At 46.1% G+C, this 26,577-nt stretch overlaps 1 protein-coding gene across 1 annotated transcript in view; it reads left to right on the top strand.

Moving 5' to 3' along the window:
• The window catches only part of LOC115477891 (serine/threonine-protein kinase PAK 6-like), an 86,857-nt gene extending 62,066 nt beyond the window's left edge, over window positions 1-24,791 (top strand). Inside the window, 7 exon segments of the mRNA XM_030215020.1 lie at window positions 8,424-8,652; window positions 8,655-8,896; window positions 10,317-10,450; window positions 10,624-10,750; window positions 14,364-14,489; window positions 21,236-21,370; window positions 23,701-24,791. Of these exon segments, the coding sequence (XP_030070880.1) occupies window positions 8,424-8,652; window positions 8,655-8,896; window positions 10,317-10,450; window positions 10,624-10,750; window positions 14,364-14,489; window positions 21,236-21,370; window positions 23,701-23,868 (1,161 nt within the window). The 3' untranslated portion in view covers window positions 23,869-24,791.
• The last annotated feature ends 1,786 nt before the right edge of the window (window positions 24,792-26,577 follow it).

Here is a 26,577-nt window from a genome sequence, read left to right as displayed (position 1 = left end):
CTTTCCCCCTCTGCTGCAATCCAACCAGGTAGAAATAGGAAATTGTGTTAGAGGGGGAACAGATCGTGGCAGACAGGGAAAGTTTTGGGGCAGCCGCAGGCAGTTTGTGATAATAGCTGCCATGCTAGGGCCCTTCTGAGAAGGGAAATACATTTTTAAAGAAGATCGGGAACGGAGGAAACAGATTGTGGTGGGGAAAGAGATGCCTGGACCAAGGGGCCCTCTGGAGCTGCGGGGACCAGGGCAGCAGCCCTGTTTGCCCCAGGGGCGTAGCCAGACTTAGGCGGGAGGGGGGTCCAGAGCCCGAGGTGAGGGGGCACATTTTAGCCCCCCCCCCCCGTGCCGCTGACCCCTCCTGCCATTGCTGACCCCGCCGCCGCTGCCACCAATTTTGCCCCCCTCTGCTGACGACCCTCTCGACCCCCCCCCCCTCCGCCAACCCGCCGTCGCCTACCTTTGCTGGCCGGGGACCCCAACCCCGCCAGCCGAGGTCCTCTTCTTCCCGCAAAAGGCTTCCTTCTGTTTGATGTCCTGCACGTTGTACGTGCAGGACATCAGACTCGCAGAATGAAGCCTTGCAGATCAGCTGATGTCAGAAACTGAAGGAAGCCTGTTGCGGGAAGCAGAGGACCTTGGCTGGCGGGGGTTGAGGTCCCCTGCCAGCAAAGGCAGGCGACAGCGGGTTGGCGGCGGGAGGGGGGGTCAAGAGGGTCATCGGCAGGGGGTCCAGGGCCAAATCTACGGGGGCCCAGGCCCCCCTTGGCCCCACGTAGCTATGTCCATGGTTTGCCCCCCTCCTAACGCCAGCCCTGGCCTGATGGGAACCTACTTTTCTTTTTAGAATACTAGTGTAACAGCAAAAATACACATCTGTAAGTTAAGCGCAAGCAGGAAATACATGCATAATTTATAGTACACTATAAGATACATCTGCAAGTGAGAGTCCCACCCAGACTCCACCTATGTATACTTTCATCTGTGAATTATGCACTATGTAAAACAGTATTTCCTATGTCCAGTCCTGGAGTACCCATTGCCAGTCAGATTTTCAGGATATCCACAATGAATAGGCATGAACTTGATTTGTATACACTGCCTCCATTATATGCAAATCTCTTTCATGCCTATTCATTGTGGATGTCCTGAAAACCCGACTGGCAAGAGGTACTCCAGGACCGGACTTGCGAAATACTGATGTAAGAGACACATCTGTATACAGAATAGTGCTTAGGTGGCATGTTGGCATTTAAATGTGTATGTGCCATTATTCTAATGAATTATAAGAATAATTGGTGCCCGGTAGTGCATACAAAGAGAGCTGTATTGCAGGCAGATGTAATGGCAATGTTGGGGATGGGGCTTGGGTTTGTTCTCATGATTGACTATATGTTTCCTACTGCTTATAAAAAGTGGTGACAACAGCCATATATCCTCAGTGGCTTTCACAAACCATTATGCATGCTGCATTTATATAAGCTCGTATTCCTTACTCAAACTAACACGCGTGATTATAAAACTTGCTGAATCGAGAAATCATTTGTTAAAAATGGCCAAAAAAAGTAGCGGATATATTTCTCTATGATCTATGCCTTGTTTTTTTGTAACCATTAGCTGCATTCACAAAATTAAGCTAAAAGGTGCTCTCTTGACCATGCTTTCACAGAGTGCAATGCTGCATTTTTACCTTGGTTTGTTCAACAGGTTGCTGTACTTGTTACAGCCATTGATATATGAATTTCTCCTATGTTGAGCCTTCCACATTGTTCCACGCACAGATTTACACTCTTATATGCATGCACACACCCAGGCAAGTCACATTCTTTCACGTTTATTACACTAACTTCTATTTTGCAAATTCACAACTATTTATCCAGGGCAGATCACAAGTACAACATATATAATAATAGAAACAAACAGAAGAAAAAAAATATATAAAATATCTCCAACATAGGAACATAATGAAGACCAGGTATCAAAGGTTTTACCAAAACAGTCACACCTTCATTTTCATATGAAAAACCTGCCTGAATGCCAACAGGTCATGAATTCCAGCAACCAGTTATATGTTACAACCAATCACATGTACACAAGCTTTTAAACATGCAGTCATATATGTGAAGTCTCATGGCCACCATTATTGGGGGGGGGGGGGGCCCCAGGCCCCAGGCCCCAATCTACCTGAAGCTGGAGGCAATACAGCCTGCTGGTGGGCTTTTGGGTACAAGGCAACCAATATCAAGTTTCATGGTTTCAGCTGAAAAAACAAATTTGTGTCCGAAATTCACCACTTGGTTTCTGCTGAAACTGGCCCAGCTTGGCCCCAAGAATAGCACCCACTTCCCTTGCCCTGTGCCCAGATAGATTCTCCCCCCCCCCCATGACCAGACAGAGCCCCCCTCTCAGACCTACCTATCAGCCCCCCCCCCCTCTGGTCCTACCTTAAACCCTGGTGGTCTAGTGGCCTAACTGGGGCAGGAGCAGTGGCGTAGCTACGTGGGGCCTGAGGGGGCCTGGGCCCCCGTAGATTGCAGCCTGGATCCCCCCTCCCGGCGAACCCGCCCCCACCGCCGCCTACCTTCACTTTTGCTGGCGGGGGACCCCACTCCCTGCCAGCCGACGTCGTCTCCATCCTGCTGTTGCATGCATTGCTGACGTCCTGCACGTTGTACGTGCAGGACATCAGACTCAGAGAACTGTTCTCTGAGTCTGACGTTCTGCACGACGAAGGTAGGCGGCGGCGGGGGAGGGTTCGCGGCGGGAGGGAGGGTCGGCAAAGACGGTGGGGGGGGGGGGGGCGGCGCCAGGGGGAGGGCTAAAATGTGCCCCCTCCCCTCGGGTTCTGGACCCCCCTCTCACGGAAGTCTGGCTACGCCCCTGGGCAGGAGTGACCCTGAGCCGTTCCTGCTCCTGCCATCTCTACTGAAGAAATGGCTGCCAAGATCTTTAGTGGCACTCTTGGCAGCCATTTTGACGGCAGAGACAGCAGGAGCAGGAGTGACTCAGGATCGCTCTTGCCCCGGTTAAGACATTAAACCACCAGAGGTTACAAGATAGGACTGGGGAGGGCAGCAGCTTTGGCTGGTGGGGCATAGAGTGTGCAGTAGTTTTGGTCAGGGGGGTGTTGGTTTCAGCTAAAAATGCACTAGGATTTTCAGCCAAAATAAAATAATCAGGCCAAAACCAAAATTTATTCAGCTGTACTTTGGGGTCATTTCCTAAATTTCTGCCACAGGTCCCAGCATGCTTAACATCAGCCCTGTGAACCCACATACACCCATATATATAAACATGCATAGATAAGCATTTTCTCTGTGTACAAGTAGGATAAGTAGCCACACATAGGTGACGGCACTCGCTTGATGGCACTAGTCCGGACCTGCTTCCTAGAGCCCAGAGAAGTCTGAAAGACTTTTCTGAGCATGTCTTGGCATGTCCCCCTAAAGTTAACTGCCACTGAAGTACCCATGTACCAGTCTGTGTTTTCTGCTTCAGTGCTTCAGATTGATTCTGCTCCCTCTCAAACTTTGCGATGCCAGACGCCCCACGAGATCCAAAATGAAGGACACGTCAAAAACAAAAGATAAAGCTCCAGACACTAACCGCAAACTGGGGTTTAAAAAATGTCCCTAATGTGGAAAAAACATGGCTCTCTCCATGGGAGTATGCACTGCCTTGGGCCCCAGCATAATGTTGCGGCCTGTGCAAAATATGGCCGCACGTCACCACAAGATCTACAGAACAGAAGCCACATTCTGCAAGAAGTGGTTCATCTGGTTGCATTTGCAGGATCAAGAACCCCATCACCAGTAAGCGGCTCTGCCACATCGAACCTGCTTCCACCTCTCACCCAGCCTCATCTCACTGCCAACCCTTGGGGGCATCCTCCACCTGTGGGGACACTGCTGCAAATGGAACACTCCCACAGCCATACACAACATTCTCTCATTCGAACAGGGAGGGAAGCACACCCGCAAGATGTAGCGCTCTGACTCTACCTCCAATGTTTCATCAGACTCTGCCTCTAACTCCACCCCTTCAATGCACTGCTCCACCAACCAGCATGGGCGCAGCACAGAGAAGGCAAAGCACAACTCTCACAGTGCAGACAAGGCAAAGCCTGGCTCTGACAACCACCACCAGCACAGCAGCACCTCCCACAAACACCGCGGTGCTGAAGACAACCACTCTCCCTGCTCAACACGAGCTTCTCACAGCACAGACAGTTGACAAACTCACACCTAACAGAAAGCAGAGATGATGCAACCATCATCACCACTCCCTTTCACCCAAGAGATCATGACCCCTACACTCAGTGCAGACTACCACATCAACGGAGTAGCACACTAACATTCCTACTCCTAGACATTCTACATCTTCTAAGGAGCAGCTTTGTTCTCTTGTCTACCAACTCATTCATGGACTCTACCCATCAGAAAAATCCCAGACTCAGTCACCGTCCAACCATCAACATTCTCCAACCAGATCCACGGAGTATGATGCAGCTGCGCTTTCAACATCATCTCCTATTCCTACACCACTGTTCTCTGTCTCCTCATTTCTCACCAGCTACTACTAGCCAACACTTATCATCCCCGACTGCACTCCCATCACCAGGACTCTCTTAAAAACATCCAAAACCAGAGTCCCCTCCTGAAGACTCCTCCTATCCAAAATTGCTAATGAAAGCAGCAAAATCACTGAATATGTCTCCCCAGACACAAGAAGACCCCAGAAATGAAGTTCTGGGCCTCTTAAAATGTCTGGATATGCCACAACTTACTCCATCCTTACCCATCCATAAACCTTTACTCAATCTACAAAACTAATATGGCAGACCCCTCTCACCTCAATACCCACATCTAAACACAGTGATCTAAAATGTGAAGTATAATCTACTCTAGGATTCAACAAACTTCACTTCACTCAGCATGCCTGTCAATCAAATCAATCCTCCCTCAGGGGCCCTCGGGAGAGAAAACCACAAAAAGCACCTCTTACTTCCTCCGTGAAACCCACTAAAAATTGTCGTCTATCCAGTCGATAACCACTTACAATTTTACCACCATGCATGGAGAAGATAACCACTGATCACTGGGTTCTGTCCATTGTAGGCTCAGGATACCGCATCAACTTCTCCACCTCACCTCCCTACTGCCCACCCAAGCATTATCCCTGCCCCACAGATCAGCAGACAATTCTCACAGAAATACAGACCTTGAACACTGCCAGCACCATCAAGGAGATTCCCGAATCTGAAACTAGTGTGAGTCCTGCTTGAAAAATCCACACCCATAAGACTTATATCTGATGCCTTCGCACTTTCCTGGACAGGCCACTTTTTTTATGCCTATCTCCCAACCCCATTAATCTCCAAGATGCTCCAGAAACTACATCAGGACAAGGTGACAATGATGGCTATGATACAGTGGCACCATATTGGCCCAGACATCCCTGGTTCCCCTTCCTTCTCAAGCTGGCAACTGCCAACCACATCCACCTGCCATCTTGCCCACACCTCATCACTCAGCATTAGGGTACTCTCCTTCACCCAACCTCTTGCCCTATCAGCATAGAAATTGTAAACCTAACCACATTCCCGCTTTCACCTTCAATTCAGAAAGTCCTCCTGGCATCCAGGAAATATACCGCTCAGAAATTCTACCAGCAAAAGTGAACACGATTCACATCTTGGTTCTCTCTTCGGAACCTACAACCCTTCTCATGCTGGAGTACCCAAGAAAAAGATATAGGTGTCATTTTAGACAATAAGCTGAAAACATCTGCCCAGTATGTGGTGGTGGCCAAAAAAGCAAACTGGTAAATAAGTCCAAGAATACAATAATACCAATGTATCACTCCTTGATGTGACCTCACCTTGAGTATTGCGTTCAGTTCTGGTTGCAGTATCTCAAAAAAGGTACAGCGGAATTAGAAAAGGTTCAAAGAAGAGTGACCAAAATGATAAAGGGGATGGAACTCCTCTCATATGAGGAAAGGCTAAAGAGGTTAGGGCTCTTCAGCTTGGAAAAGAGACGGCTGAGGAGAGATATGATACAGGTCTACAAAATCGTAAGTGTATAGAATAGGTTAAAGTGAATTGATTTTTTACTCTTTCAAAAAGTACAAAGACTAGGGAACACTCAATGAAGTTACATGGAAATACTTTTAAAACAAATAGGAGGAAATACTTTTTACTCAATGAATAGTTAAGCTCTGGTAACAGCAGTTAGCGTATCTGGGTTAAAAAAAAAAACATTTGGACAAGTTCCTGGAGAAAAAGTCCATAGTTTGCTATTGAGATAGACATGGGGAAATCACTGCTTGCCTTAGGATTGTAGCATGGACTGTTGCTACTATTTGGGTTTCTGCCAGGTACTTGTGACTTGGATTGGCTACTGTTGGAAACAGGATACTGGGCTAGATGGACCACTGGTCTGACCCAGTATGAGTATTCTTTTGTCCTCCTACATCTTTTACAATCTGGACTCAAAATCACCTCACCAGGGTTCACCTCAGCACCTTATTAGCATACCATGACTACCTTCAAGACAAACCCCTATCAAACCATCCCCTCATCGCAAACTTCATGAAAGGTCTCTTCCATCTTAAACCGCCCATCAAGAAACTGACTGCTCAATAGGATCTCAACCTGGTCTTCACTCAACTGATGAAATCACCTTTTGAGCCCTCCTTTCCGCTAACCGTAAATTCTTGACATGGAAGACTTTTTCTTGTTGCCATCACCTCTGCAAGATGCATTAGTGAACGTCAGGCCTTGGTGCATTTTTCCCCTTTTCCCCTTGCCGGAGAACGTGGTACGGGCGGTTAGCTTGACGGAGTTTAAAAAGGGGTTAGATAGATTCCTAAAGGACAAGTCCATAGACCGCTATTAAATGGACTTGGAAAAATTCCGCATTTTTAGGTATAACTTGTCTGGAATGTTTTTACGTTTGGGGAGCGTGCCAGGTGCCCTTGACCTGGATTGACCACTGTCGGTGACAGGATGCTGGGCTAGATGGACCTTTGGTCTTTCCCAGTATGGCACTACTTATGTACTTATGTACACCCAATTTTTCAATGACAGGGTCATCCTCTTTATGCGCCCTAACTTCATTCCAAAGGTTGTATCAGAGTTTCACCTTAACCAGCTCATCGTTCTTCCTACCTTCTGTTCCCCTTTGCATACTGACGAAACCCATGAACGTCTCCACACTCTGGACTGCAAATCTGCCCTCTCCATTTATATCCAGTGCACTGCTCACATTTGCAACAGTCCACAGCTGTTCCTGGCATATGACTACAACCATCTTGGAAAGGCAGTCTAGTCCACACTATCCCGCTGTATTTCCCAGTGTATCGCTTACTGTTATGAGTCATCCAACACGCCCTCACACCTTTTTCAGTAGTAGCTCAAGGTGAGTTACATTCAGGTACACTAGATATTTCTCTGTCCCAGGAGGGCTCACAATCTAAGTTTATACCTGAGGCAATGGAGGGTTAAGTGACTTGCCCAAGATCACAAGGAGCAGCAGTGGGATTTGAACCGGCCACCTCTGGATTGCAAGACCAGTGCTCTAACCACTAGGCCACTCCTCCACTCCACTATGTTTTGATACACTGCACTGAAGTCTGTACAGTCATAACATTCAGCTTTACAGTACCACTTAGCTACCTGATTCCTGTATTGTTACCTTAACAATGCTTTTATTGCCATTCACTAATGGCTAGTGTTTTACTCGTTAATGTTTTCTTCATTATTACTTTCACTTGCGGCTACTGTTTCCTTCATTATTACTGTTTTCACTCATTGCTACTGTTTCACTCTATTAGTTCTAATTAAATGGTTTCGTCATTTGCCTTATACTCTGCCTTCCTTGTTCTTTGAGTCTTCCTGCCTTCCTTCTTACAGCTTCAACTTACCACCGCATTAATGGTTGCAAGTGCATAGGGGCTAACCATAATTGTTTCCTGTACCTTGCTCCTTTTTTATGTTCAAGAGTCACCTTTGTTTGGCTGCCTTATCTTGCTTGTACACAGAGAAAGTGAGGTTACTTACCTTTAATGTAGGTTCTCTGTGGACAGCAAGATAAGCCAGCCACACAATGTGCCCTCCTATCTGGGAACTGAAGCTGTTATCTCTTTGGCCTATCAACATCTTATGCTGTGGAGCAAACTGGCACATGGGTGCTCCAATGGCAGTTAACTCTAGGGGGCTACTGACATCAAGCGAGTGATGCCATTTATATGTGGCTGGCTGGCTTATCCTGCTGTCCATAGAGAACCCATGTTACAGGTAAGTAACCTCACTTTCTCACTGTTATCACATGCACAAATTTATCAACATATGCAGACTCAAATATGCTTGCTGATAGCTTCAAATTAGTGTGAGCCTGACATGTATTTTTTTTTCTGCTTCTTTTAAGTCAGAGACTTCTGATCAACCTCAAGCAAATAGTTCCCCTCCACGTGGACCTGTGGCCAAAGCTTATTCCCTGCCACCAGACCAGCCCACAACAGATTTTACAAGAGTGATCTCAGGTGCACCAGAAGAACAAATAGTTCCTGTCTGGCAAAGCAGGCCTTCTCCAGCAGGGTCCCCAAGAAACAGATCCATTCAAGCTAGTTCTTCCAACCTGCATCTTCTTCAGGACAATTTGCCAAAGGTCAGCTGGGCAATCAGGATCCTCAAATTGTTACACATGAACAGTTCAAGGCAGCCCTGAGGATGGTGGTGGACCAGGGTGACCCCCGACTTCTTCTGGAGAACTATGTGAAGATTGGTGAGGGGTCAACAGGTGTTGTCTGTATTGCTCGAGAAAAGCACTCTGGGCGCCAGGTGGCAGTGAAAATGATGGACCTTCGCAGGCAGCAACGAAGAGAACTTCTCTTTAATGAGGTAAAGTTGTAAGTAGTAGGGAAGGTGGGGCAGCTTCTCTGGAGTAAATAATGTCAGCATTGTCTGGTAGCAAGAAGAGCTTCCTAATGTAATCTACTAATGTTTATACCAAAATGATCTTCTGACGTTGGGTTTGAGTTCACAGTAAGTCTATATAGTTAGATGTATCAGACACTACGGAATAAAGAAATGGTTGCTGGTTAAAAATTATTGGAAAATTGGGATAGAGGAGAGAGATTAATTTAGGGAACCACCACTATTTACTGGGGTTCATAAAGGCAGACTAGTAAGCGTGAGAAAACTCAAAACAGGATCGCTCACAAGCTTTATACATTACTGTTCTCTGGAATGAGAGAACCAAAAGATGCCAGGCTCAAATTCTGGCAGATCAAAGTGATCTTGTTCTAAAGACAGGGATCTTAAGACAGCCTTCCCAATGCCCACAGCTGAATGACTAGGAAAGACAGGGATCTTAAAACAACCTTCCTAATGTCTCCAGCTGAATGAAGTTAGGAATGACTAGGACATCCTTAGATTTCATATTTAGGGAAATGATGAGTGGTAATGTTAAGGACTGGTCCTGAGCAGGCTGTTTGTTTGTTTTGGGTGTGTCTGAAGGATAGGTGTTTTCCTGTCTTTTGTTTGAGTCAATGTGTCTGCACCATGTTTGGTGTACAACAGCCTCAAAAGAGATTCTGCTGATTATGAGTGCATTTCTCTAGAGCTTTTGTGCATAGAACAGTACAGCAATGCTTCTGAACTCTCACTTCTGGAGGCACAACTAGCCAGTTGGGTTTTCAAGATTACCTCAATGAATATGCATTGGATACATTTGCATACAGTGGATCCCCAATATATGCATATTCATTGTGAGTTGAGAAGCACTGCTGTACAGTCCTGACCTGGGGGGGTGGGGGAGGATGAACATCATGTAAAGGGGAGATGTATGGACTAAGCCTAGTTAGGTTCCCTCGACTGGGATTTCAGTAGAGGATATTCTACAACGTATGTTAAGATTGTTAGTTATGATACTGTTAGCAGGTTAGCATCCTCACTCTTGTGAAAAATGCCATGGGATCTTTAACCTTTTAGTGTCCAGTGTTCCCGTAATAAGCCATATGGGAACAGATTGATGGGAACATTGGACACTAGTAGACAGGATTTCATTTTAGTGTGTCATATGAAAGATGGCAGTTTAGTCCTTTTCTAAAACTGCGATAGGCTGTTTGTTTTGTACTAGCTTTGAGAAAGGACTTAACCACCAATACCACTCCCAGCATTGTCCGCTTCCTGGAGGTCTCCCATCAGGACATTAGCTAGACTCAGACTTTCTATGATCTTAGTGATATACCTGTAGCAACTGGTAACCCCGTCACCTATGACTGAGACCTGGTGACATGTGTACTCTGTCTTCTTGCAGGTGGTAATCATGAGAGACTATCAACATGTCAATGTGGTGGAAATGTACAAGAGCTACTTGGTGGCAGAGGAGCTGTGGGTACTCATGGAATTCCTAGAGGGTGGAGCTCTCACAGATATCGTCTCTCAAACCAGGTATGGCTCACGTGATAATTATACAGCCAAAATTTAAACAGTGCCTTCAGTGATCCAGGATTGTTACTGCGATGCCTGGTTTTAGAAAGCATTTCTGTATATCTATGGGCAGCTGTGGAGAGAAACCTGGAACTTGGTAGTGTGTTAGAATCTCGGCATTGGGCTCGTTACAGGCTGAATGAAGAGCAAATTGCTACGGTGTGTGAGTCAGTGCTCCAGGCGCTCTCTTACCTGCATTCCCAAGGAGTGATTCACAGAGACATCAAAAGCGACTCCATTCTTCTCACCCTTGATGGAAGGGTAGGTGTGCTCTGCCTCAGTCTCTGCCTTCTATTTTTATTTTCTTAGCTCTCTTTCCTCATTACCCCTCTGTCTTTTGTCTAGCCATACCTAATCTAGAGGACTTTATCTCTGAGGGTTACTGACAGCACCCAATTCGAGCTTTTGGAAAGCTGGGCGGAGAAAGGAGCGGCTCTCCTGTAGCTACGGAATATCTTTGTAATCCTTTCTTTTTGTCCCCTTCTTCTGCATTTAACCTCCCTCCCCAGTCATGATGGCATGGCTCTTATTCCTGGACTCTTCAATAAGTGCTTGTCAACCTGGCCATCAATCTTCCAGCTTCAGAGACCCGACTCAAAATTTGGTGGCCACAGCTAGATTCAGTCCCTGCAGAGGCAATAAAAACAAACACCTTTACAGATCTATGCACTAGAGACTAATGTTTTGTTTTTGAAAGGGCAAAGTCTATTCACCTCTCTTCTACAGAGACAGGAGAACAGCCCAATGTGCAGGATTTATAGTAGGTCCCATAACACACATTAGCAGCATTAGGTGTAGTTTAATAAATCTAGTCCCATATTTCTAAGTGAAGCAGTAGATATTATAAGCCATCACATTTTACTGTCTCCCTGCAGAAAATCCCCACAATAGGGAACTGTGGTGAGTTTCCTTTGAAAATTGGCTTGTCCATCCTGAGCATGCAGATTTGTGACAATTTTACAAGCACACCATGTTCAAATGTTTCCAGTCAAGAACACCAACCCACAATTTCTGCCTTTACACCAGTGTTTGCCTTCAGCTGTTATTTTGTGACACCTGAACCACTGGGCTTCACTTTCTTTTCCTAACTTTCACTGCTTGATTAAATCCATGACAGCAGACTAATTGAAGCATCCCAATTTTTGACTCCTGTTTGGTCTTTTCATTCTGTCTCCTGTTCTTCTTCCTTGTTAAGGTTAACAAATTTGTGAGTTGCATATCGAGACATATGCTTCTTTTCTTACCTCCTCATCCCCCTGGCATAACCACCTTCCCTTTGCCCCCCCCCCCTTTCTTTCTGCAGCATAATTACCTTCCCTCCTCCCCTACACGGTGTAATTAGAGGAAAGGGAAGTGGTTACAATCAAGCGGTTTACATATTATATACAGGTACTTATTTTGTACCTGGGGCAGTGGATATTTAAGTGACTTGCCCAGAGTTATAAGGAGCTCCAATGGGAATCGAACTAATTACCTTAATTACCTCACCACAAAGCAATTATTGGTCCCTCCTTAGGATGACCTCTGACCAGTAGGGACAAGTGAGCGACAGCCCTTCCTACTGCTGCCACCTTCTCTGCCATGTGAAGTCAGAACTGTGCGACCGCACCTCAAATATTGTGTTCAATTCTGGTCGCTGCATCTCAAAAAAGATATAGTGGAATTAGAAAAGGTACAGAGAAGGGCGACGAAAATGATAAAAGGGATGGGATGACTTCCCTATGAGGAAAGGCTAAAGCGGCTAGGGCTCTTCAGCTTGGAGAAAAGGCGGCTGAGAGGAGATATGATAGAGGTCTATAAAATAATGAGTGAACATGTAGATGTGAAGTGTCTGTTTACGCTTTCCAAAAATACTAGGACTAGGGGGCATGCGATGAAGCTACAATGTAGTAAATTTAAAACAAATCAGAGAAAATATTTCTTCACTCAATGTGTAATTAAACTCTGGAATTCGTTGCCAGAGAATGTGGTAAAGGCAGTTAGCTTAACGGAGTTTTAAAAAGGTTTGGATGGCTTCCTAAAGGAAAAGACCGTCATTAAATGGACTTGGGGAAAATCCACTATTTCTGGGATAAGCAGTATAAAATGTTTTGTACTTTTTTGGGATCTTGCCAGGTATTTGTGACCTGGATTGGCCACTGTTGGAAACAGGATGCTGGGCTTGATGGACCTTTGGTCTTTCCCAGTATGGCAATACTTATGTACTTATGAGGGCGATACAATTTCATGCTACCTGCTGATCCTATGCAATTCTGACTTCAGAGAGAAGCTGGTAGAGGAAGAGGCAGCAGTAGGTAAGAAACGTTGTTTGCCTGCTTTTGCCAGTGGGAGAGAATCTGACTGGGGGGCAAAGACTTTGTCACAGGTAGTGGCTGTGGCCTAAATCCTACTTCTCTCTATTGATAGCCCAGAAAGTTCATGGCACTTTGTAGGCTCTGCTGCACTAAACTGATCAGGAGTCCCCTATGGATGTGGGTCTTTGGGCCCAGAACTCAATGGCCCATACCTTAGGACAGCTCTATGCCCTTCTCATCTGTCTCAGTTAATCATCCCCTCCCTAATCCCAACACCTTCTCCTTTTCCCCTGCTCCAATTTCACCTTTTCTCCCCTCTCCCCACCATTCTACTACCCCTCTTTCATTCAGACCCACTCCTTAGCCTCAAATCCCCTTCACTTGTCCCTTGGCTTACTCCCATGCCAACAACAAAAAAAAGAGACTCTCATCGTCTGTTGATTCTTAAGGTCTAGGCCTTCACAGCTCCCCTCCAGCCCTACAGTTCTCAACCAAGTCCTTGGTGCACACCTAGCTAGTCAGGATTTCAGGATACCCACCATGAATTTGCACGAGATAAATCTGCAGGCAATGGAGGTAGTGCCTGCAGTTCTATCTCATGCATATTTATTATGGAGTGGAGGAGTGGCCTAGTGGTTAGAGCACCGGAGGTGGCCGGTTCAAATCCCGCTGCTGCTCCTTGTGATCTTGGGCAAGTCACTTAACCCTCCATTTCCTCAGGTACACAAACTTAGATTGTGAGCCCTCCTGAAACAGAGAAATATCCAGAGTACCTGAATGTAACTCACCTTGAGCAAAATCTAAATAAAAAAAATAAATAAAATTTATCTCATACATATTTATTATAGATATCTTGAAAACCTGAATGGCTGGGTATGTTCTAAAGACTAGGTTGAGAACCCCTGCTCCAGTTCTGCAGTTGTTTCTCCTCCTCTGAAGCCTGAATTCTCATTGCCTTGGTCCAGGGCTCCTGTGGGGCTGGGATTCTTTGTTGCTGCCACAGTCCACAGCTCCTTCTCCTTTGGCTCAGCTGTTCCTGCAGGGCAGAGACTGTGGGGTGCTCTGTAACCTGTGCTTCTCTGGATATTTTTTTAATGCAGGGCTAAGCTTGGACTGGGGCTATCCACCGTTTCTATTTCTCTGTTATATTTTATTATGCAGGATTGGACTGTTCTATCCTTGCTGCAATCCTGATTCTTCTTCTTAGCAGGGTCCTTTCCAGCTGCTCCGCAGGGCCTTCTCCATTTGTAGCAGCAGGGGAACTGCAAGATTAGTGCCAACATTGCCTTTTCTTGGTGCCACAGATGGAAGGCGCATGCTAGGGTGGGTTTTTGCATTTAGGGACAATACAACACAGGCAGTAGACTAGTCAGGGACAAGCATTCAAATTTGGGGATGACTGAAGCCCTGAAAATCAGGAAATGCCTGGTGTCTTTGTTTCCAATACTCTTTTTTTTTTTTTTTTTTTTCTCGTCTTTTCCTTTTCTCTGTTTCTTCTTCTCTCTCCCCTATCTATTATTTGTATTCTCTTTGCATGCTTGAACCTTCCTGTACTCATGTCTTTTGATTCTCCCATTCAGGTGAAGCTCTCTGATTTTGGATTTTGTGCCCAAATCAGTAAAGATGTCCCAAAGAGGAAATCCCTGGTGGGAACACCATATTGGATGGCACCAGAAGTGATCATGAGGTCACCGTACAGCACAGAAGTAATTTGCCTTTTTGTCTTTTTGAAAGTCATTGGGGTATTTTCAGGCACCAAGGCAGTGGAAGAACATTTTATAACGTGCTTCACTGCCTACAGACTTCATAGAGATTTTAATATTGCATGCAGGCAGGGTTTATTTCAGTCCCCATCACAGCTAGGCACATCTTGCTTAGGCTGCGGGGCTGGCTTAACCATTAGGCAAACCAGGCAGTCACCTAGGGTGGTACCTTAGGAGGGGAGAGGGAGTGGCAAATAGCAACTGCAGTCAAAGGAAAACTACAGATCCTAACAGCCACAAAAAAACAACTATTAATGCATACTTGTAGGCAGAGTAGAAATTTTGAACAGATTACTGTTTACTGGGTAAATGGCTTCTGGAAACTGCTTTATTTATATATGCACATATATATATATATATATATTTATTTATATATATATAGGACCTCTTTTATCAAGCCGAGCTAGCAGTTCCTGTGTGACAATGCCGACATAGCCCATTCAAAGCGAATTGGCTTTGTCGGCATTGCCTCATCGGGAGCTGCGAATGCGACTTGATAAAAGAGGCACATAATGAGGAAAATTTCCAAAAGTTGTAAATAAATATTTAAAAGTATGATTCTGTATATGGTGAAATTTGGATACAGAAAGTGAAAGTGCCTTGGTGCTTTGTAGCTTTTACTATATGAGACGCGGGGACCCCTGACGCAGGTGCTAGTCACCGAAACACGGCCTGTGTCGGGTCTTTTTGTCAAGGCTCATTCATTAAAGAACTGTGTTCCATTTTTAAAGGCCCGTGGTGCTGTTTTTTTTGTTTGAAATTTAAGTCATACCTGTTAATTTCCTTTCCTTTAGTCCTGCTGCACCACCCAGTATGACTGGGTTATATCCTCTTTTTATCAGCAGATGGAGGTAGAGAAACTGACTTTTCCCAGTGACATCACTGGTATAAGGGCTGGTGCTCAGGAGAAAACTCAAGTATGCTTCTGCCAAAGCACCAGTAGGTCCCATATTCCAAACCCATGCTCCATCAAACCAATGCATCCATAATTAAATTCAATGAACAATTTTTTTAAGACCACCATTAGAGCCATTGAACCAAAGTCTTCTATCCGTTTTCGCATCCTGTTCAAACTTCTTCTACTAACTTATAAATGTACTCACTCTGCTGCTCCCCAGTATCTCTCCACACTCGTCCTTACCTACACCCCTTCCCATGCACTCCGCTCCATGGATAAATCCTTCTTATCTGTTCCCTTCTCAACTACTGCCAACTCCAGACTTCATGCCTTCTGTTTTGCTGCACCCTACACCTGGAATAAACTTCCTGAGCCCCTACGTGTCTTGCCCCATCCTTGGCCACCTTTAAATCTAGACTGAAAGCCCACCTCTTTAACATTGCTTTTGACTCGTAACCACTCGCCTCCACCTACCCTCCTCTCCTCCTTCCTGTACACATTAATTGATTTGATTTGCTTACTTTATTTTTTGTCTATTAGATTGTAAGCTCTTTGAGCAGGGACTGTCTTTCGTCTGTTTGTGCAGCGCTGCGTAAGCCTTGTAGTGCTATGGAAATGCTAAATAGTAGTAGTAGTAGGGGAAGATAGTGCAAGAGGACTAAAGGAAAGGAAATTATCAGGCTCTGCCAAAGCCCACCTGGGATCTGGCCAGCACTTCCAGTCTAATACTTTACAAAAGAATGGAGCAATAACAAGGTTGCCACTCTACAGATATCTGGCAAAAATGAGTCAAGTGTGCTTATGCCAGAAGGCACCTATTTGTTCCTGCAAATACAGGCAGCCTGAATGGCCACCTTTATCCAGTGTAAAATGGAAGCATTTGACACCACCTGGCCCTTATGGAGGATATGGAAAAGGATACATGAATGATCATAGATGAAAGCAGAACTCTGCAGACATCTAGCTTGTGGAGCCTCCTGTTCCTTGAATCTGCACCCTGATCCAAAAAGGAGGTCAAGCAGACCTCAATTCATGGAGGAAAGAGGGAACACTGCGAATAGACATTGAATCCTCCAAGAAGGAGAGAGAAGGGTCTGAACAGGACACAGCCTGAAGCTCTGACACTCTCCTAGCTGAAGCAATTGCCACGAGAAAGACCATCTTCAGAGTGAGATCCTTGAGTGATGCAGCCCTCAGGGGTTCAAAGGGAGCTTCCGAAAGTACATTAAGTCCCAGATTTCAAATCCCAAGAGGGAAGAGACAGTCTAAGAAGAGGTCACAGATGAGTGAACCCATTCAGAAATCATGCAGTGTCCCCATGAGCCTCTAGGGAAACCTCCAGCACCTTGCCCCTGTAACAGGAGAGACCTACCAGTTGAACTTTGAGGGAGTTCAGTACCAAACCTGATCAAACCCCTGCTGCAGAAAGCTGAGCACCTTTGGGATTGAGCCTTGCACAAGAAGAAGGAGTTCTGTTGACACCATCCCTCAAAAACTTTGCAGACCTGAACATAAGGCATGAAGCGGATAAGAATACCCTTCTTGCTAGATGCCTTCTATCAAGGGCCAAACTGTAACCCAAAAGGTATCTGGATCCTCCATCTCCAGTGGACCTTGTCTGAGCAGTCTGCAACTCCTGAGGATCCAGGGACTCCACTAGGAGCTGAATGAGATCTGCATACCATGGCCTTCAAGGCCAATCCAGAGCAACCAGAAAAGCCATAAACGGATATGCTATTCTCTGAAAGAGCCAACTGATCGGGGCCATGGCAGAAAAATGTACTGAGGCTCCTCCCTGGGCCGCTGCTGAATCAAGGCATCTAATCCCATTGAGGCCGCCTCTTTTTCCAGTGGCTGAAGCAGCATTCTGCCTTGGCATCCTCGCTTGAGGCCATGAGGTGGGAGACAAGCTGTCCCCACTGGTTCAGGAGGAGTTGGTAGGCTGTCAGCCCTCAAATCTAACAAGGAGTTGCTGAGGAAGCCTGCTTAAACGTTGTCTTGCCAGCTGTGTAGTTTACAATTGCTCAGTAGACATATACCACAATAAAAAGTTTTTATTGTGGTATATGTCGACTGACGGTTTGTTAAAAGATTTTTCTTTTTAAAGTGACATCTATTAAGGTGTGCTTTTCTACTGAGCAATTGTGAACTCAACAAATAGATATTTAAGTGGAAATTATATGATCATTCAGAGAGATATATATTAGCCCCTAAACACGGCCTGTGTCGGGCTTGTTAATTTCATTTTGATTTTAATTCATTAAATATTGTTTTTCACTCAAGAATATGCAGGCAAGCCTCAGAAAGATCTAGGAAGATCAGAAACTCACCTGGATGAATAGAGGATAACATGGATCGTAATGTCTCCATCTGAATGCATGAGACCCTGAGGCAGGTGTTGACCACTTTTAGGTCAAAGATGGACTGGAAGGAGGCACCTTTCTTTGGGTCCATGAAATAAATGGGATAGCAACCTTGCCCCTGCTCTAAAAGTGGCGTTGACCGTGTCCAGATCTATCAGATGCTGGAGAGTGACCAAGAAGGCCTGGCACTTTGCAGACAAGCGAAAAAGCAAGGCTATGAAGGTATTGTGGACTGGACATGCAAATTCCAGGGCGTAGCCCCGACTGATCACCTCAAGGTCCAAGGTAACATGGGCCCTCTCTCCCAGCTGGTGAAGGGACCAGTGCACCTTCATTGTGCACCTCTGGAGGCTCCAGTAGAGCTGTACATCTTAGAATCTCTGGACCTCTTAGGGCAACAAAAGGTCCCCTGCTTGAAGGGCCTACTGGGGCTCAGGCTTATGCCTATCTGCCCGAAAGCAGTCTCCTCTCATAGGACCAGGCTTGGCTAAGGAGGCACACTGGGACCCTCTCTGGTGCAACTTAAGGAGCTGAAGACGGCAAGGCTCCACTAGTACTTGATCAGCTTCTCCAGGTCCTCCCCAAAAAGCAGATGACCCTTGAAAGGAAGTTGACTCAGATGCTTCTTGGAGGCTGTGTCCTTATTTTTTTTTAAACTAGCTTTATTCCCCTTACAACTACTACTACTGCTACTAATCATTTCTATAGCGCCACCACCAGATGTACACAGCACTGGACATGAAGAGACAGTCCCTGCTCGACACAACTTGCAATCTAATTAGGACAGACAAACAGGACAAATAAGGGATAAGGGAATTACTAAGGTGGAAATGATAAAACATGGTACTGAACAAGTAAGGGTTAGGAGTTAAATTCAGCAGCAAAAAAGTGGGCTTTTAGCCTAGATTTGAAGACGGCCAGAGGGAGTTTAATGTACCGGTTCAGGAAGTCTATATCAGGCATATGGTGCAGCAAGATAAAAGGAACAGAGTCTGGTGGAGGAGAAGGGTGCAGATAAGAGAGATTTACCCAGTGAACCGAGTTCCCCGGGAGGAGTGTAGGGAGAGATAAGAGTGGAGAGGTACTAAGGAGCTGCAGAGTGAATGCACTTGTAAGTGAATAAGAGGATAGGGAGCCAGTGAAGTGGCTTGAGGAGAGGGCTAATATGAGCATAGCAACACTGGCGTAATATAAGTCGTGCTGCAGAATTTTGAACAGATTGAAGGGGAGAGAGATGGCTAAGTGGGAGACCTGGGAGAAACAGTCCAAGTGAGAGGTGATAAGAGTGTGGATAAGGGTTCTGGTAGTGTGCTCAGAAAAGAAAGGATGAATTTTGGTGATATTATAGAGAAAAAAACAGCAGGTTTTAGTAGTCTGTTGAATGTGTGCAGAGAAAAGAGTCGAAGATGACCCCCAAGGTTACAAGCTGATGAGACAGGGAGGATGAAAGTGTTATCCACAGAGACAGAGAATGGGGGAAGAGGAGAGGTTGGTTTAGGGGGAAAAATAAGAAGCTCAGTTTTGGTCATGTTTAAGTGCTTTGAAAATACACCTCCTAGGATATTTTTTGATCTTCTGGAGGTAGGTCAGGTGCACCAGCCCACACAACCTGCCATCTTCTGGAGGTAGAGAAATACTGGAATTTTCCACCAAGCACCAGCCCTTATTTGGTCAGAGGTTTCAATATTGCCGTTAACCAGAAGATAATGCCAGTCAATGGCATAGCCAGCAGGAACCTCAAAAGCCTGGGCCTCCCACTTTGGGCTCAGGCCCCCTCCAAACTTGTGGAGGCAATAGATTACTAAGGATGGGGCGGTGGGGGCAGTCTGCCCCGGGTGCAGGAAGCAAGAGGGTGCACAGAGCAGTCAGCGGCTGTTGGCTCCGCTGGTCCCTTGAACTCTCTGACGTTACTTCCTGTTCCGGGGCAGTGGACTGGCAGAGCCGACAGCCGCTCGACTGCTCTGTGCACCCCCTTGCTAGGAGGAAGTGGGGGGGGGGGGGGGGTGGGACGCAGCAGGAAGTTGGCAGGATGCTGTAGCTGCTGATACCAGCACTGCCGCATGTGGTCACTTCATGTATTTGAACCAAGTATGCTGGGAAGTGCTGGTGTTGGAGCCTGGAGTAGCCTGGCTGCTTCTCAGACATCAGGCGCAGGGCTCCAGCAGCAAAACTCCGGCTGGTGGGGGATTTGAGCATTCCTGCCAGCAAAGGTAAGATTGGGGGGGGGGGGAGTACTGAGAGGAAATGCTTGAAACCCCCCCTCCCCAAAATCATCTTCTGGCTATGCTTTTGATGCTAGTCAGTACTGATTACCACTTAGTCAGTGGCGGCTGGTACCTGGACACTGGTGCTGACCATCCAGTATATTTTTAAATATGGTAACTGGCATGTTCACAAATGCCGATTGCCATGGGGTAAATTAAGAAAGAATAGAATGCACTAAGCGCAAATTCTATAACAGCAATTCTGTGTGTAATTACCATTTATACACATAAGTTTAGGTGCGAGCGCTTACACCAGCTCAAAGGCTGTAACTGCATGCTCCTGATGTTAGATACACATGTGATAATATTCTATAACCTGTGTGCGCTCATTCTAGGCATGCCTTGACCCGCCCATGCCCCTCCCATGTCCACACCCCCTTAGAAGTTGCGCATGCAAATTCTAGACTACTGATTAAGGGCAGTTGCGTGCATAACTAATTGATGCCAATTAGCACCAATTAAGGCTATTTATGGCCTACTGCTCTAACACCAGGTAGCTCTGCATTATTAATGTGCACAGCTGACCTTATTCTAGAAGTTGTGCATCCAAATTTGTGCGCTAAGCATAAATTTCAGTGCCCGTCTTTATAGAATTTGGGGGATTCAGTCCTCCCAGAATGATTCTGCAAAAGTGCAGATGTTGGAGGAATTATGACTGCTGAGCTTAATTAGCAGAATCTCAGAGGCCTAGGGACCTGAAGTGTGTGTGTGGGTGCTATTGGCAAGGCTGAAGGTTTGCCTAGGGTGCCTAATGTGGCTTATGTGGAGGAAGTCTAGAGAGAATCCACAAAAAGTGGAGAATCCTGCCAGCCGAAGCCTTCTTCAGCACCGGTCTCTGGCGCAGCTGCGTTCGCTGCTGCTCCTCCTGTGCACGCTGACGCTCCTTTACATAAAGGAGCATCAGCGTGCACAGGAGAAAGACGAGCAGGGCAGCGAACGCAGCTGTGCCGGAGACCGGCGCTGAAGAAGGCTTCGGCTGGCAGGGGTTGGGGACCCCACCCGCCAAACCAGGGGCCCGGAAAAAATTTGCGGAGGCCCAAGCCCCCGTAGCTACGCCACTCTTTACTGCAGAAGAGCTAGTGCCCTCTCCTGGCAGTGAGCAGAAAGCAACGTGACCTCTTGAGGATCCTTAGTAATTTCTAAACAATATGCTTTTCTCCGCAGGTAGACATATGGTCTCTGGGAATTATGTTGATTGAGATGGTCGATGGTGAACCCCCGTATTTCAGTGACTCCCCTGTCCAGGCAATGAAAAGACTCCGGGACAATCCTCCTCCCAAACTGAAAAATTATCATAAGGTGAGCAAGATTTTAGCAGATGGTAGCTTGGAAGAAATTTCCAAAATTGCCAGCAGTTGACTTTTACGTTTTTTATGTACACAGGAACTCAATTTAATTTACAAAATATTTATGTACTTACATTTACCTTCCCCTGATTTTACAGATAATTGCCCACATATTTTTTGGAGTCACGTCCTGCACTTACACTATTTTGGAGGTTTAGAAATATATTGTAAGCAGTGTCTCTGATTTGAGGTTACCTACAGCCTTGAACATGTAAAATTTTTGAGAAGGCATTCCGATTAATAGAAACCCTTGTGCATGCTAGCATTAAGGTTGAATCGTGTAACATATTTATAATAATGTATGTATGTCAGCAAGTATCTGGCTTTCTAATTCAGAGATTCCAGCTGCTCATTGTCTGAGGGTCTTTCCATTCATAGCAGGATAAGCACAATGCCTTATTGCTCCAGCCCCAACCTCACTCCCATTTATCTCTACCTCCCCAGTCCCACACTCCCAATCCTCTAATCTCACATTCTCCACTAGATCCCTCTTTTCTCTCCTCTTCCCCAGGTCCAGCATCTCTTCTTTCTCTTCTCCATCTGCAACCAGCTACATCTAGCATCTCATCTCCCTAGTTCCCTACCCCTATGTCAAATACCTTTTCTGTTCCCTCCCCAGTCCAGCAGCCTCATCTCTTCCCTCCGTCCTCATGCGATCCAACATCTTCCCTATCCTCCTGTTCCTGTCGTCGCCGCCACCCCCCAATTTGGTTCATCGTTACCCCTCCAGCAACAGAGTCTCATTTCTTGAGTGACACAGCACCTCCTGCTCTTTACCTTTATAAGGCAGCAGGCCAAGTTGAGAAAAGACAGTATGCACTAGCACCGGTAGCTAAGAGTACTGTCCAAAATAAGAATGTGCACAGCCGGGCCTACTGTGGGAATCTCTTCTGGTCCTGAAGGTGCCAGAACCCTCTGAACCTTCTGTCCTGATGCACACTTCCTTTAGGGGGTGGGATGGCTATCAGGGCCAGAGGAGATTCTGTGGTGGACCTGGCCGTGTGGATTCCTGGTTCAGACTGTAGTCTGCTACAAACGCTATCGCATGCTGTCTTTTCACTTTGGCCTGCTGCCTGATAAAGAGGAGAGGCAGAGAGAGAGAGAGAGAGAGAGGGAGTGAGGCAGGCAGGCAGGCAGGCAGGCGCTGGATTAGGCTTAATATTTTGGCGGTGTCATCCTGTTGATCCTCCCGTTCCTGAAGATGGTTTGTAGGTCTCAGTCCTGGTAAATGAGCAGCGAACACTAGGTTTCTTTCAGTAATTTTGCTTTCTGAAATCCGATCTTTCCTCTGGATTTACATTTCTGCTGCTGTTGCTTCTGCAGGAGCTAATATTTAATGACTGTGCTGGGCCACTGACCTTTGGGTACAGTAAAAGTCCGAATCACTTCCTATATGCCTATGCCAGGCTTTGTGTATAGAGAGGAGCTCCTGTAACATCCAGTAACTCACCAATCAATATTATCAATGATAAACTGGAGGGGGATATCAGGAGCCCTTGTTAAATTGTTTGTAAGAACAGGGTCCTTCATCAAGTGAAGCAGTATGAGTGTCCCTAGGTAGGAATTTCATAGCCCACTGCTAGTTTAACATACTACCTACTGCAACACTGCCACCTAGTGCTTCCTTTCAACAATGACTTCAGTTTAATAAGATGGCAGGCATGGTCTGAATTCAGTCAGTTACACACAAATGTGGGGTACTAGTAATTTAATCAAAGTGTTTTTGAGTTTGCATCTGAACAGGAAACATTATAATGATACTTTAATATATATATGTTTTATAAAGAAGCAAGATACTGTCGTAGACATAGGAACCAACTTTTCACAATGATTGGGGGGTGCTAAACCCAATGGAAATTACCCCTCCCTGGACACAATAAAAGAGTTTGCTCAATATTGGGGGTGCTCAAGCACCCACAGAGTCGGCTCCTATGGTTGTGGATAACATGAAGGATAACATAGCATGTGAGAAATCCAGGGCTTTATTCACTTTATCCAAATGCTGACGTGTATCTCTTTTGCAGTAAAGTGAGGGGCACTCTTTCTTTCTTATTCTTAGACAAGCAGGATGAGGCAGCCACACACTGGTGAAAGCACCAGTGCGTGGCTAATTTATCCTGGTGTGCACGAGCAACCCCTGTTACAGGTAGGTAACCTCACCTGCTCTGCCTTTGGTTTAGCTGTAGGGCAGGTGTTTTTGTTTGTCATTTTGAGTTGTTTCCTGGATCAGAGAGTTCTTTCAGCCTTGTCAGATGTAACCATTTTAGTTTTGCCTTTCCACAGACCTCCCCTGTACTGAGAGACTTCCTGGAACGGATGTTGACACGGGACGCAACAGAAAGAGCCACGGCACAGAAGCTTCTGGACCACCCTTTCATGCTTCAGACAGGGCTTCCAGAATGTCTCATGCCCCTGATCCAAAAGTACCACAAACAGAACATCATCTCCTGATCCAGAGGAGGAAGCAGGAGTCAGCACCCCCTCCCCTGTAATAACACAGAAAGAAGAACACTGAGCCCATCCCATGTTGACCTGTGAAGAGCCCTTGTAGCCAGTATTCTCCTTTCATGACTCAAATGTGAAAGCGGTCCTCGGTGTTTTACTGTGCCACATTTTCTGAATGGGTATCTGTACTGCAATTTTTTGAAAAGATGACCTTTGCAGCCAGACACTGAGTGACATATGGATTGTTCAGTTTTGTGCTACGGAGCTGACATTTGATGGACTATGAACTTTTTCCATAAAGGTTTCTCATTCTTGTATTAATATTTTATCTTGGCTACAAACGGTAATTAGCCGTAAATGTGATTGTTTACAATAAGTAGTTTTATACTGGAATCCTAAGACTGGAAAGTGCACAAGCTTAATAACTGCCGGCACCTTAACTTTCTGATCCTACACAGAGATGGTGTTAATGGAAGCTCTACAAATATTCCAATAGCATTTTCTACTGGTCCCGGGACACGAGGGCCCAGTGTTTAAGGGAACTTTTATTCTAGCCCAGGATTTTTCTGACTGCAATAAGAAGACAGCACCTGGTGTGTTTTGTGGGAGGGCTTTCCCTGTTCCATATGTCAAACTAAGATTTCATGGGTGCTGCTTTTTGCAGGGACTCTTGAGCACCTACACCCTAAATGCACAAGTGTGACTGTCTTTAAGAATGAGTAAGAACTGGAACTGACGAGTATTGAACTGGAAACTATTTTGGGACGCGCGTACTAGCCAACATCTGGCTGCCTTCGCTCCACTCTTAGGGTGGTTCTAAGGTCGGGAGATTCTACAGTTTTGAGGGGTTATTTGAACCTAGTTATAATATACAAAAAACTGAGCACTTTTGAGTGGAAAACCTTTAATAAAAATGAACACAAGCTGTTTGCTATGTTTTGGAGAGCTTATTTTAACTTTTTTCATCTAGTTCACTCATAACCTCTGCCTCTCATACTGTCAGGTAGTTGGTGATGGGTTAAATATGAGAGTTTAGTTCAATAGTGGAAGGGCAAGGAGAGGCCCTCAGCATGTTGAGGGCCCTCCATAGATGGGGAGAGACTCCCTATCCCTGCCCTCCACCCTTAGATTTTTAAGCAGCAAAATGTAGCAAACACTGCTTACTTTTAACAAAGTTGTTGTGTTGCCTGCCATCATATTCCTTCAGTTAACTTTCTAGAGATTGCAGTATTTACTGTGGTCTGCCTTTGTTCCTGCTGCGCCCCTTCTTGCAGAAGCCACCTGGGTGGAATTTATGACAAATTTATATACTCATCTACCCAAAGGGGAAAAATCACAGTTGGGCACACTGGATGCCCCAGCCACTAGATGGCATAGGTATCCACCTAGGAGTGCATTTGGGGGGGGGGGGAGGGGGGTGGCACAGCTCTGGTGCACACCAGAGCCTTCCCTCCTTGCTGCCGGGCCTGCCACTTCCACCTCCCCCCACCCCCCAGCACTTAGACCTGTAAGCACGAACCTGTGCTGAAGCACTGCTTTGTCTTGTTCCCCCCACCCCCAGCCAGACTTTGTTAGAGGGGGGTGGGCAGGGCCGCCGAGAGGGGGGGGGGGCAGGGGAGACAAAATTCCCTGGGCCCGGGCCTCCAAGTGGGGCCTGGCGCCACAGTCCCCTCCACCCACCCCCCTCTGTCCACCACCGAGCCAGACCCCGCTGAATTCAAATCATAGCGCCTCACTTTGACCTCACTCCATGTGAAAGAAGCACAGCAGCTGCAGTCTGCAGATCGCCTCCCTTCGGGCCTTCCCTCCCTGTGTGTCGTCTGATGTAACTTGCGTGAGGGCGGGACACGGGGAGGGAAGGCCTGAAGGGAGGCGATCTGCAGACTGCTGCTGCTGCGCTTCTTTTACACAGAGCAAAGTCAAGGTGAGGCGCTATGATTTGAATTCAAGGGGGCCCGGTGGTGGACCGAGGGGGGGTGGCAACGGCGACGAAGACCTCAGACGGGGCGGGGCCCCTGGGGTGGCCTTGCCCTGGGCCTGGCCCAGTCTCTCGGCGGCCCTGGGGGTGGGAACAGTGAAATGTAATGTGGTTCTTGTATTCCACCAACTCCCACAAAAGTGGTTCAAAGCGGGTAACAAAAGTCAAAAAAATAAAATAAATAACTGCAAAAACAGATTAAAATGAACCCAAAACTTTCTTTAGGTTCTTATATAAAAAAAAAAAGAAATAGATAAACACAGAACAAACAGAAGGTATAACAAAAAATGAGGATCTTGATAACTAAGAGGGTTTTTTTTACTAAGGTGTGCTCACGGTTTTAGCACGCACTAAAATTGTGGCCGCGCTAAACAGAGAACCCAATACATTCCAATGAGCATCTCTAACGTTTAGCATGAACTAAAAACGTGAGCGTGCTTTAGTACAAGATGCCCTAAGAGTCCTTAAGAAATCTTTTAACCACCACCTACAAAAGATGTTAAAAATAGACAAAATGAGTCTCTGGTTCTAATAATACCGTAAACAGAGGGAAATGTGGTTCAGCACAGGTCTATGCTTACAAGGCCCATGCAGTGCTGATGCTTTATTAATCTTCAGGCTGACCATGAAGGAGGTGAGAGCTTTGCAGCTACATTCAAAGTGGTTTACATACAGGTACTTATTTCTACCTGGGGCAATGGAGGGTTAAGTGACTTGCCCAGAGTCACAAGGAGCTG

The sequence above is a fragment of the Microcaecilia unicolor genome, chromosome 9, assembly GCF_901765095.1.
Source record: "Microcaecilia unicolor chromosome 9, aMicUni1.1, whole genome shotgun sequence".
In the NCBI taxonomy this organism is placed as follows: domain Eukaryota; kingdom Metazoa; phylum Chordata; class Amphibia; order Gymnophiona; family Siphonopidae; genus Microcaecilia; species Microcaecilia unicolor.
This window is presented reverse-complemented; position numbering and strand designations above follow the sequence as displayed.